The sequence below is a fragment of the Acanthaster planci genome, linkage group LG09 (genome assembly GCF_054643075.1).
Source record: "Acanthaster planci isolate LZ-2023a linkage group LG09, COTS_SCS, whole genome shotgun sequence".
In the NCBI taxonomy this organism is placed as follows: Eukaryota; Metazoa; Echinodermata; class Asteroidea; order Valvatida; family Acanthasteridae; genus Acanthaster; species Acanthaster planci.
Window position 1 is genome coordinate 16,394,441 of NC_141785.1, and position 13,751 is coordinate 16,408,191.

Sequence of the window (13,751 nt, forward strand, 5' to 3'; positions counted from 1 at the left end):
CTTGTCTTAATTAACGTTTAAGACCAGGTCAGGAGATTGAACGCTGATAATGCCCTGATAATGCGGCTGGGGCATTAGTGGCATCATTCTCCTGAGCAGGTCTTAAATGCATGTTCAAGACCAGCCAAGTACATATTTATTCCCATATTTAATAGTGTAATCTGTTTGTACTTCCGTTCAATTCTCTGCAGTCTAACCATCGTAATTGTAATGTGAATGTCATGAAACCCGTTGCTCCGATGCCATTAATAAGTAATACTGTAGTTTTACCACTAAATATTGAAGTTCAAAATGTTTGTTAAGAACAAATAAGGATAAAAATACACTGACAGTACGGGAGTGTCTTCCATCATTTTCATAACATTAAAACGGAGTTAACAACCTTGGATTAAAGCAACTTTCTGGTATTAGACAGTCAACCTACAAATGCAACCACTTACTATGTCTCATCTCTCATGTTGCAAAAGGAAGGGCATAATTAAGCCAATCATTGCATTGCGAGCTGTGTAAAAAATAATGACTCAAATGTCCTGCCAGACACCTGACAATGGACCTTATCTGTGAGCTTGCCATATTGAAGTTGAAAGTGAGGGTAACTCTTTATTTCTGGAACTTGAAAGCATTGATAGAGCAATGAAATGAAATTTCCTGTCAAATTAGAGCTGTCTACCCTGATGAATAGTTTCATATTGTGATGAAACATACTTTAGTATTTTATCCCAGATTTGGAGAAAAAAATTTAAAAGGAGGCTTGGAACCAACATGAATTCTAAAATAGTCTCATACCTTCTCATTCAATAGTTAAGGATTCATAAAACAGATTTGATGAAAAAGATCAACAATGGCTTCCTCAGGAATAAAAGTCCATTGATAAACCCTCGCCCAAATAGCCGATATTGACATTTGCACTTGAAACCTGTCTTAATTCACACTAGACCGCCCATGTACCTCCAGCCCCTGCTTAAATAGTGGCACTTGCACTGAAGATTCAACGGATACTGATGGCTACGTCTGCACCTGCACAGATATATTCACAGGGCATAACTGTGAAACTGTGATCCGTAAGTTAGATTTTTTTTTATCTTTGCACCCATTCGTCTTCGTCTGCTTACTCACAGCGGAGCATAGAGTGGTTTCAGTAAAAATGCTGGTCGTCAGTGAGTGCGGTGAAAATCTCCGCGATTCGTGATGGCATCAGAAATTAAGTAGTGGCCCTGTTAGAGCTTTGATAGACTCCAAAAAATTTGGTTGCAGAAAAATCAAAATTTTGTCGCAGGAAAATCTCCTCTGTTAACTCTGTGGTTGGCTTTGACCAGGTAACCACATGCTTACTTCAAGCATGCTTTAAGAGACAAGGGGCCCCCATATGGTTGAGCTACTATAAGGATGTATGATGATGATCCAGCTTTGGCACTCTTAAGCTTCCCCCCTGCTTGGTTACCCCCCACCCAGAATTCTGGACACAGCGTCTCCTTGACCAGTTCATTACTCAACAACCATGCCAGCTCTAATCAAATAGCCCTTTGCCGAGTATAAAACCTTTTACCATGAATTGGTAAAAGGAGAAACTTTGGGCGATGCAGAAGTCTGTAAAATTTTGGTTTCAATTTGGGCCATTCATCTGCTACAGCAATTAACTCCCGCTGACTGATGGAGCATTCTATTTTCCCTCGGCTTTGCCTCAGGAAAATAGAATGCTCCATGGATCACCTCGGGAGGCTACTTTTACTAAAGCAGTCAATATTTGTAAACTATACCTTGCAAATGTTGTTTTAAGTACATCATTGGTGTTCATGCAAACAGTTTCACAGTATTTGCCCATCTTGCCTCCACAGCTACTCCTTGCAGACCTAATCCTTGTGTGAACGGTGGAAACTGCTCTTTGGTCCTCGGACCACCCGAAGACTACATGTGTACCTGCCTGCCACAATTTGAAGGCACAAACTGTGAGATTGGTAGGCATAGATTTGCTTTGCAGAAATCTCTTGTACACTGTGACACCACCTGAATTCAGTGGAGTCAAACATGGTGGACAAATGGATGCAGATGTCTTATTTACTTAGCTGTTAATATGATTCCTTTACGTGACTTCAAAGAGTTGTGCTGTCAGCTCAAAACACTTTGCCAGTACGTTCTTGAAACTAGGAAGCCAGTGCTGCAAGACTCCAAAAGCATAATGCATAACTTGTTTTCTAAAAGTCATTACTGGTTAATTTAGTCACTCAAATAGTTTGATTCTGTGTTAATTTTTTATGTATGAAAAGTTAATTGTTTATTTACACATAGTCTGAGACCTGACTGGTCAACTACATATCCATTATTTGATCGTTTAGTTTTCCTTGCCAAACTTTTTAATTGTTTTTGTAAATCTGCCGTCTTGGCACTGCACACATTCTGACAAGTTAGTTTCTGGCCTTCATTAATGTAGATTTTAAAGTGAACTGTAGTTTATTGTTTACCGGTGTGCCACCTACATTTTTGTCTACTTTTTAGAGATGGGCCAGTGCCCGCCCTCACACTGTCTGAATAATGGAACCTGCACGGTCCTACCTCAAGGATCTGGTGCCATGCCCGTGTACCAGTGCACTTGTCCCATCACCCATTCTGGAGATCGATGTGAGACAGGTAAGACTTGATATCTGTCTTAAAATGGGCATTGTGCTCCTTCCTTTTTTGTGCCATTTTTGTTTGAGAGGTAACTAGATCTAAGGTGAATTTGCATAACCTGCTGCTCTCTGATAATGAAAATTCACACAGATTGATCATCGCAGTAGAGACATCACAGTGTAGACCAATTCCAGGAAATGATATAAGTGCAGTGGCACGGCACCCACATGAGCGTGCATAAGACTGATGTGCACACGCCTTTTACAAATCAAGACTCCCTATTGGTCAAAGAGGCATGTAACGCACGTGTGCTGCCTGCCCATAAGCAGCAGTGCCACCGCAGTAATGGCCTCTAATCCTGGTTCCTGAATTACACAAAAAGGGAATCTGTTACTTCCCTACTGAAAATGTGCAATTCATTTACCTATCGAGACCAATTCACTTACCCATTGGATCCAATTCACTTACCCAATGGATCCAATTCACTTACCAATTGGATCCAATTCACTTACCAATTCAATAACCATCATTACAAAACCAATTGGTTTTGCTTAGAATCAGTTGGAACCCAGTTGGGTTCAATTGGTTTGAATAGTAAATTCAGACCTTTTCTGGGTCAATTGGACCATTTCAAACCAATTGACACCACTTGAATGCCAATTCACAATCCAACTGTAACCAACTGCAGAACCAGTTGAAACAATTCAATACCAATTCAAACCAATAGAGTCCCATTTGAAAAATCCATTTGATGGGCGGGAAACAAGCTGAAAGCAAACCAATTGGAACCAGTTTCGTCCCATTTGAAATTTTCAATTGATCGAGGAAAAAAACAAAGAGGAAAGCATACCAATTGGAACCATTTGATACCCATTTGAAATTCCAATTGATTGGGGAAAGTAAACAGAAAAGAAAAAAATGCCAATTGAAACCAATTGCGTCCCACTTTTTGAAATCTCCAATTGATGGAGGAAAGTAAATGGGAGAGAAAACATACCAACTGAAACCAACTGAGCACCAATTTATTGCCAATTGGAACCAATTCATTCCAATTAAATCCAATTCAAAAATCAAATGGTTTGAATAGGCCATTTTTAGTAGGGTTATCATGAACTATCCATGCATGTCTTGTGGATCCGAGGCTGGAATCATATTGATTTCGTTGTTGCAGCTTTGAAGCACAAACAATTGTGGCCAGAGGTGTGGGGCCTGGAAAATGTATGAATGTAAAATGTGAGACTGTGAAAGAGAGGATAAAATTTGGCGAGATTTTAACCATATTAGGCAACATTTACGGTGGTGAGTCTTATCTAAATTGCACCTCCTAAACTGAGAAATATATCTGTCCAGATATCTGTGTAAATTACTGCGTGAATGAAGGAAACTGCACAGTGAGCAGTGGAGGCCAGGCTACCTGCAGCTGTCCAGTAGGATTCTCCGGAGACCGTTGCCAACTCAGTAAGTTGTTGTCAATTAACGAGATATTGCCAACTGCAAATGGTGCTGTGTTTGCTTGTATGAAAATCTTAAAATCACTCCTTGTGCATGTAGGGCATGGCCCAGAAGGGGAGGCCCAACCGGCTCTCCCCCTACAAGCAGCTGCTAGTGTGAAGAGCCGTGGCTGGGCCCACTTCCTGTACACATCATCATGATATCATCAACGACTAACCATTCAGATGGCAGGGATTTACTTAGGCATTTTATTCTACTTGATATTTCGTCCAAGAAATATCTTGGAATATCTTTGTTATCTGCTTGTATTTCATACAAGTAGATAACAGTTTGATATGGCAGCTTTTTTTCCTGAAGTTCTGGTTTGCATTTTGTACTTGACATTTTGGTCTTCCTCAGCTCCAGAAACATGCGACAACATGCCGTGTCAAAATGGAGGCACCTGCAGAGTTATGAATGGCCAAGCTGAATGCACGTGCCCGACAGCAATCACAGGACTGCTCTGTGAGAGAGGTAATTCCATCTACAACTTGAATGAGCGTATGCTTGTGCCCACGAGACCTTTCGTTGTGTTTTCTTGTTTACTTGTTTGCTCGCTCGTGCAAGGAAAACAAAGTGGGAATTTAAGAATAACCCTCTTTCATGTCTGCTGGTAAACCAGAGTGAATGATAAGCAGTTGTATCATTAGCTTGTGGATTAGCAGATTTGTTACTGTTAAATCGTCTGGTTATATATATCATTTTCTCTGAAGTTCCCTGTGAACTCATCACGTGTGACAATGGAGGGACCTGTGTTGAGACCCAGATGGGACTGGGGTCTTGCCAGTGCGTCCTTGGATTTGATGGGCCGCTGTGTACAAACAGTAAGTCAGTACGATATGCAGCTCTCCACAGAATTGGAATTGTACATTGAAAACAGGAGTCCAATATATGTGTGTGCCAAAGCACACTCTTGCCAACCTTTGACTTTAAATGCCTGTCCTCACTGACATTTGGGTATTACCGAGACAGTGGTTGTAACTTTAAGTCGAGTGTGATTGACTGCCTGGTGTTTTCCTCTTCACTAGACACTAACTTTTTCTGAGTCCAGGGGTTACTTGAGGAAAACTGAGCAGTTAACTTGTCCTGAGATAATATGAGTCTGGTGTGTAAAGTGCAAGTCGCTAACTACTGACCATTTTCCCCACGTTGTGTAGATATCGATGACTGTGCTAGTGATCAGTGTCTCAATGGCGCAAGCTGTTTGGATCTGATTAACAACTACATGTGTTTCTGTGCCAGCACGTACACAGGGAGAAATTGTGAATCCCGGACTGGTGAGAATCAGCCAGATCCTTACAAGTGTATTTCTGTGGTCTGGAATATTGTTATTGTAATAACTGATATTGCAAACCTCTAGTAACATTACTGAAAAGAACAGAAATCAAGCTGTGCTATTTTGTCTGTGACAGATTCCAATCAGTTCACGTGTTTTCAAGTGTGATTATAATATATAACCCTGAAAGAACTTGGGCAGGTTGAAATTAGGTTTGGGGTTAGGAATTATTCAGACCAATGCAACTAAAATAAATTACCTCAGTGAGGGTTTTTACCTCGTAATAATTGCAGAGCACTGGGAATTAAATCATAAGATATACCAGTGGCCACTAGAAATAGGTTTGGAGAACTTGAAGTTATCTAGATTTTCGTGCATGTGACAATGTAGCTGGATTATTGATTTAAAAAGAAAAAAATCTGATGACCAAGTTCCACATAATTAGAAGATTTTGTATTGTTGGCTTTGCACTGGCACCTTTTCTTGTTACCTTTCCCGTTTTGTAGAAGTGTGTGGCACTTTGAATGGTAGGTGTGAAAATGGAGCAACATGCGAGCCTGCCATGAACAGGTGTCTCTGCCAGCCAGGCTATGAAGGGCCTCTCTGTGCTGATGGTAATTAATGCCTATGGCACTGCATCATGTTTGACTTTGGGTTCTGAAAGGGGTATCTCAGCTAAGGACAAGAAAAATATAAATGCTAGGCAGTTATACCATGGAGCTAGTAAACATATCTCCATGGTTATACGATACCAAAATCAACTATTTGCCAGAAGGTGCAACAGTCTTAAGACATTCTAATATTTTTTTCACTTCAAACTCGTCACATGGTAACCATGGCATAACCTACTTTGGATTTTTTTCCATTCAATATTTTTCAAAGTAAAATTGCAGAGATTAGAAACATGGTTGGTGCAGAAAAGTTGGACCATGAGAAAATACTATAAAGCGCTTTGAATTTGGACATTTTCAAGCATCATTAAATTTGATTTCAAATTTAGTGAAAGGTTTCTTGGATGTCTTGGTTGTATGCTTGCTGTGTATGATTTTTCCCCAAGCAGCAGATCATCTGTCTCAAAATGAGAGTTTTTAATCTCTGTCCCTCGTTCATGATAATTAACATCCTCATTGTCACGACCAGCATGTGCATTACAAGCGATGTTCCCGTAATTCATAAGGCCAAAATCCTACCTTACAGTGGCCCCACTGCATCTCATCCCATACTTTGCATCTTCGACTCCGTCATTGCATATTCATCCCCAGGCCCCTTTCTAGATTTAAGCATACTAGTTTTAAACCATTCCATCACACTTTTATTCCCTTTTAAGTATGCTACCCAGTGCAGCTAGCTGATGGTCTACATTCCTCACTGGCCCACATTTCAGTGCCATTAGAGGATACTTTGATTATAGGCATTGACGGGTAGGGGGCCATGCTTGTGCCCCCTCCCCCATTTGAAATCTGTGAATTATCTCCGTTGTGATACAGCTGCAGCTTATTTTCTTGTGGTGCCCCCTTCAAAAATGTGTGCACCCCAGACTCCCCCCACCCAGAAATTTAGCCCTAGTTACACCAATGACTGTGCATTTCCTGCGACCTGTTGCTAATCTAAAATCCTAATCCTCTAGGGTGTATGTAAAATTATATTGAAATGGGAGGGTTGAGGACTGTTGGATTAAACATTTCTCTTTGTTATCCTACTTCATTGGCAGAAGATATACGGTGTGAACAAACCTCAGAAACAAAAACATCATCATGCTCACTGACAATCAGAAATGCTGGCAATTGTAGTGCAGACATTGTTTTTGCAAGACTCTGTAATTTTACTCTTTACAACAAAATTCAGAACCCCCACGTGAAACTAGAGTTTAGACTTTATGAGGTACCCTTTTGATGATGAAACGGCAGAAATATTCATGATAGAAAATTTAACTACATGATTTGTTGATCATCATTTTTCCCCCAGATGTGAATGAGTGTGCCTCCAATCCTTGCATGAATGGTGGAGTCTGTGTGAATCGGGTTGCCAAGTATCTGTGTGCCTGCAAGGAGTTCTTCACAGGGCCCAAATGTGAAATCTGTAGGTGTTTTGTCGGTTGAATAAAAGCTTACCTGTCTCCGTTGCTTAATTGTGCAGTGTTGGATTTGTTTTCTGCTTTTACTTTGCGTAAATGTAGTTCCCATTACTCCTTCCATGACAAATGGGTGCGCATAGTTTAAACTGGTTATTGGAAAAGGGATGGTAAAACAATTTTTCATGGAGTGTAGCCATTCTTTGGTGATACAGCTTGGAAATTGGAATTTGCCTGTTACATTCAAACATTTTCAAGAAAATGTTTGAACTTGAATGAAATAGGCATGGGTGACATATTAAGGTAGTGCACTCGGCTTTTAATACTATACTGTGGAAGCATTGTGTCTGCTTTTCAGTAGATTGTCAGTGTTGTCAGTTGCTTAATGTGCGTTTTCATTTCTGTCTTCAATAGGAGTATGACAACATTTGTGAATCCTCCACCCTTCTACTCCCACTTGCCCTGTTCTCTGCCCCACAAGCCTTCCTTACACCCATACCAGTACACTTTCGAGCCCTGCCTGGCACCCACAGTCCTGCCCCAAACCCAAGTCCTCCCTCAGCTGCAGACAAAGATTTTACCCGTGCCTCGAGCCTATGCTGTGCACCCCATGCTCTGCCCTCTACCCCAAACCTTGCCCATTGCTCGAAACCCTTCCCTACCCCCAAAAACCATCCTGGGCTGGTCCTAATAACTCCAGTCCCATACCCCCTCCATACCCCCTTCATCCCAAATCCTGGCCTATAAAACCAACCCCTTCCTTGTACCCAAACCTTGCCCTCCCCCCTCCCAAATAAGCCCTGCTGTCCTGCTCCCCAAATCCCAAACCCTTGCACCCAAATCCCTTTTCCCATGACCTCATCGAGAGAGGCAAGCTTTGGTCCCGCATGATATGGCAACTTCCATCTCTGCTGGGCAAGCTCATCTCCAGCTTAGGAAGCTGATATAGTTACTGCCACACAACGGGAATTTTGCAGAATGGTTTGCACTTTCACCTTCCTGCCCAATTCCCCCCCCCTTTCCCTCCCATTATGCAATCCTGCAACCCTCCCAAATTCAGTTAACTTCCTTGAAAATTACTTCATTTAGTGTCAGGGTGAGGGACATATAAGTGCAATTTTAGAGTTTCTGAGATTTGATTTGTACCTCCTCAAAAGTGAAGTCCTAAAGCATTGACTACTTCACCACAGAACATTTATATTCCCTTTCCTTGACTACTTGGTCCCTTCTGATCGATCACAGGTTGAAATGAATTTATTCCCCCATTTAAGTCCAGTTAATTTTCCAACTTACGATACATACATGCTTACCAATGCTACCTTCTAAGCTGTCAAAGCAATCATGGTAGATTAAGCTCAAAATGCAAAGCAGTAGAAGCTTTCTTTGTAAGTCCTTGTTTTTTTGTTTTTACGATGTTGAGGGAATAGCTTGCTCAACTTTCAACAATATTTTAGTCTGAAGCTGCATTTTAGCAATTTTCCAACTTTCCATTCCCTCCTGTTCTTCATCCCACACCTCCTAGATAGTGTTCTTGTTGTTTCTTTGTTCAGTCTTTTTGTATTCACCTGGTACCAGTAGGGTGTTTGTTCTTTTTCATTACACGTTGAAAATTGTTCAACAGGTGTTTGGAAAGAAGATAAACTCATTGATGATGCGAGTTTGTATTGCTGTGTTACACCTGCAGTGTAAATCTAATGTGAATAAAAAAATACAATGAAAGTTTTGACATCTTCTATTTAAATTTGAATCCTTTTCAAGGCAACAAGCTTAGCAGTTTAACATGTGACATGCATTCTGCCTTTCATGTTGTCACAAAGTTTTCTCTGCAGCTTGTGACATAGCTTGTTACCCACAATGCCTTGGCCTGTATGGAGTAACCATTTGGTGATGCACGGTCGTAGCATTTGAAATGAACAAGCATTGAGCTGCAGCAATCATTGTTTTTCTCATTTGCAGCCGAGAATAAGCCAGAAAACCAACCCCAAACAGGTCCTTTGCTGGAACCTTGGTGGATAGCGCTCATCTGCCTGATCGGAGTCCTCTTCGTCATCTTTGTTGTTATTGTCATCTGCACCATGAATCGTAGTCATGACGACGACAAGAAAAAAATAGTCATCTAATGTCTCTCCTCCTTAGTTAAAACCCTAGGCACTATATCCTTAGTCTGTTTGCAATGTATAGGTAGTAATGCCTTGACCGTGCATTTGACCCAAAATATGTTGCATTGAAGTTGTAATACAAATGCATGTGCACTCAGAGTCATGTGGATGGTGGGAATCTTAAAGGAACCACCCTTTGCAGGTTGTCCAAGGCCAATGTGCATTCAAACTCTTTATCTGAATAAGGCCTCTGGCCAGGCCACATGTTGTAACTCATCACGTGTTCCGCAGAAAAGCATGTTTTCCCCCAGTCTTACAACTTGCAATGCAAGCAGTCGGCTTGACTAAGCTCTATTGCCGGGCCCCAGACACATTCTTAATGCATTATCTCAGCTTTCTAGAATCCTGGCTGTCCATTTATTTGACAACATTTTGCTTTGAATGGTATGTTACTTCCAATTTGTTATTCATTGTATGTAGATCTTTTCCTCATTTGTATTTTTAGTGCCTATCTTTAAATAAAAAAGAAGAAAAACAACAACGGTTAAAAAGCTGAGATATCAGCTTGTTGAAATGCAATTTTACCTACCGTTTTCGCTCTGCATTAAATGGGTAAGTAAGTGGTTGTTAAGTAAGTTTAGCATGTAGCATATGTAATGTTTTGATAGATAATGTTAAGGCACAGGGTTTAAATGTTGATATTGAAAAGCTGAATTCATTGTCAGAAATTTTACTGGCTATCAGTAAAGCAGATGTTTCGTATCTATGCAAATTCAAACTTTTTATATATTACTGAGATGGAATAAGAAATTTTAAGCACTTAAATTTCGATGTTGTGATTTTCTTGTACTTAAATACATTTTCTTTATCAGCATTGGTGTTTTGTACTGTTAAGCAGATAATCATAATTATTGTAAATTAGATTTTGATAAGAAGTGTACAATGAGACAAGTATGTAAAGTTTGACTAATCTAAGGGATCTGAAGAAGTAGGCCTACTGTTGATACATCTAAGACATTGAATTAAAGTGAGGGAACTTTGGTAGCATAATGAAATTCAAACTTGTTAATGTCAAAGCTATACTGCGAAAGAATCCTTTAGGGGGTGTTCATGAGGCTAATCAAAAGAAGGTATGGACACGTCTTTTCAAGGTAGTGTAGGTATATATGAAACTTGTGGATGTCATTTTTCTTATTCTCGTTGCAAGGTCTGAAACCAAACTCCAAGAATTCATTCCTCAACCAACTGGTTGAAAGGAGTTTCTTTGTTTGGTGTTGCAAAAGCACCAAATGGCCAACACTGTCACATTTATTACTGTACTATTGAAATTTATCACAAATAAGTCCTGCAGTCACTCAAATTGTATGAAGTACGCTAACATGAAATATCTAATTAATACCCTTGTAAAGTTTTATTAGTTTAATAATATCTAACATATATTTCTCATTTGGGCCATGTTAATTCAATGAAACAAGTGAAACATTTTATTTGTGTCGTTTGCTTGTTATTACGATTAAATGTAAACTTTTATTACTAAAAGCAAATCAAAACAAAAGCTGACAAACCTCCGATGCGCTTTCAATTAAACCTTCATTGAATATCTGTTAAAATTGGCAGATGCATTTTGTCTTTCCAAAACTGAAGTCTTTCAAGTTATTTGGGTATTTAGTGAATTAATAATTCAATAAAAGCAGTTTGTTTCTAAAACTGTTCGTGTTGTGGCTGTCTTTTGTAGTTCAGTGATTAAATTTACTCACTGGACCTCGCATGGCGTCTTGTCACCAGTAGCAGATTTTGACGCTGCTCAACGAATTTTAGCGCGAATTTCGCGGCTTTGGTTTCCTCCTTTTTTTTTTTAACATACCCATCAACCTACCGGGGGTGTTCCTTTTTAAATTTACCCCTTCCCTTTCTTTTTCGCTATTTTTTCTCGTGAAGCTATTGAACCAACCCGACGGCACGAGACTTACGCCTTGCACTAAGATTCATTGTGAACATTCTGGAGATATTTTCAAGTTTATTTTAGATCATGATTACTCTTAAAGGCCGGTTCACACCTGAGGCGAAACAAAAGAAGTGAAGCACAGGACTACAAGAGGTATCTGCAGTGAAATACAAGATAAAATGCATGCATCATTCAATAAAAAAAATATCGGAAATAAAATGATGAAACAATCCTGTCTATTTCCTCCATCCATTCTGGCTTTCCGTTATTTTTTACATCCCTGAACATGTAAAATTATATTAGAAAATTAGCCGTTCGAATTTCAGTTTTTCAATTATCATTCATGATTTATCAACCGGTGCATTGCTATCAGTAACCAATGTATTTCTCTCTCCTTCCACTTTGCACTGTCCCTGTAGAGGCCCTTTGGTACATGGCAAGAAATGTTCAGTTTTAGAGGTGGACGGAAAACCTTCGAATGAATATTCCAAGAAAAATCGTACAAAATCAGGTTCTGGAAATCCAGTCCACATTTGCCTGGGTGGCCGTTTGGTTAAATTGCGGATCACAGAACTGGAAAGCGAGAAAACATCTGTATAAGCTGACAAAACTGTCCAGCTCCTTGTACTACCACTGTGGCATTCCCCACTTCGCCACTGATTTATGGTCAGTTTTTACCGTTCCGCCGTTTTCAAATTTTTACCCTCAAATTTTTGTCTCAATTTGGTGTCTAGATTTTGGTTTTTGGCCGATGCGTTATTACGTTGCATCTCCACGGCCGTAAGCGCCTCAGACAGAATACCGGTACTCCATTACGAGATCTATGGTTTATGAAATAGAAGACTGGATGCCGTGGTCAGGAATAGGATCATTTCTATGAAATGTGGTTGAAACTTCAACCTGACGACGTCTGGTGTCAACAAAAATAAGTTTCCGCTTTATTTCAATTGCTGTTTTATGGTAGGTAAATGAAAAAGACGTACACCGCGTGGTGATGGGCCCTTAGACTGTGGAACCTGTGCCACTGAGTGGAGGCAAACCAATCTTCGGTTACACTGCCTTTCATTTAAAAACTGTACTGGAGTGCAGTCTTTTCAGTTGTCTTTTTTCCAGATTGTTGAAAAGAAGAAAAGAAAAGAAAAGACATTAGACTCCTAACCGGGGACCGAAAAAGGACAGTATTTAGCATTTGAGGTTGGTTGCGGGTGCAGTTGGTCAGTGGTGTGAGGCTTGGAGCAGTAGCGACGCCAGCGGCGGTGAGCACCGGGGGGGGGCTGTCCGGATGTTGGACATAATGGGCCCTACATGCACATCTCGGTTTCCCGAAATGCAAGTGGGGGCGATGATTTTTCATGGGGAGGGGGCATGTACCCCCATGGCCCCCAGCCATGCCGCTGTGCGACGCCCCTCATGAGAAGTGCTCTGGTGTGTGATCACGACACGCCCAGTTTTGTTCTTGGATATTGAAAAAACATAGCATAAAGGGGCGTTAAACGTGTACGGTTTGTGTGGATATTGACATACATGGCAACCTAGCAGGATTTCATACATGCGAAATCGTGAAAGGTAATTTTAAAACGGTGAAAATGAAGCTTCAATTGTAGCCATTCCTCGCGGGAAATTGAAATGACATAAATTTAAAATCAAGCGGGTCCTCTTCATTACAAAACTTAAATTGCATTTCCCACTGCTGAACAACTCTTCTCTTTCAATTGGCATGATAAGATTCATTGTCATTTCCGAAAAATTAACCGAAAGAGATATCTGTGCCTTTGTTTTCGAATTTCGTAATGTGACATTTATAAAATCTAAATGAAGAAAATTAATACAACAGAGCCCATTTAGCCCAACTTTAGGCGCATACTCAAAAATTAGCCGTGGGTTTAAGAATACTAATATAAAAAATAGCTGTGCATTATCCTATGTAATGACTCACCGAATTTCAGTAACGTCCACCCAATGAATAGACAACTCCCCAACAGTGAGTCAAGAATCTTACAAACCCCCTCCCATTCAACAAAAATTATATTTTCTCTTTATACTGACCTTCGCCGCGTCACACACCCACAGCCGGTATCAGGCAATGCTTTGCTCGATCTATATTTACAGAAGAAAACATCTATTGTTGGAGGATTTGCATCATAAATTTCCTCTTTTGCATTTGGGAGGTGAACTGAAAAGAACTGGGCGGTAAACGTCATCCGGAGGAAGAATAGAAAAAAATAGAAAGTGCAGTGATGCGTAACTATGGATAGAACTGTG

General features: G+C 40.3%; 1 protein-coding gene across 10 annotated transcripts in view; it reads left to right on the forward strand.

The window, feature by feature from the left end:
* Nucleotides 1–11,251, forward strand: part of LOC110984848 (uncharacterized) — a 49,323-nt gene extending 38,072 nt beyond the window's left edge. For all 10 annotated transcript variants that reach the window (XM_087140658.1, XM_087140657.1, XM_087140652.1 and 7 more), the window contains 10 exons: nucleotides 936–1,061; nucleotides 1,836–1,955; nucleotides 2,494–2,625; nucleotides 3,958–4,065; nucleotides 4,459–4,572; nucleotides 4,812–4,922; nucleotides 5,256–5,375; nucleotides 5,881–5,988; nucleotides 7,340–7,453; nucleotides 9,402–11,251. In XM_087140658.1, the coding sequence (XP_086996784.1) occupies nucleotides 936–1,061; nucleotides 1,836–1,955; nucleotides 2,494–2,625; nucleotides 3,958–4,065; nucleotides 4,459–4,572; nucleotides 4,812–4,922; nucleotides 5,256–5,375; nucleotides 5,881–5,988; nucleotides 7,340–7,453; nucleotides 9,402–9,565 (1,217 nt within the window). In that variant the 3' untranslated portion in view covers nucleotides 9,566–11,251. The remainder of the gene's footprint in view (nucleotides 1–935; nucleotides 1,062–1,835; nucleotides 1,956–2,493; nucleotides 2,626–3,957; nucleotides 4,066–4,458; nucleotides 4,573–4,811; nucleotides 4,923–5,255; nucleotides 5,376–5,880; nucleotides 5,989–7,339; nucleotides 7,454–9,401) is intronic.
* Nucleotides 11,252–13,751: the final 2,500 nt, after the last annotated feature.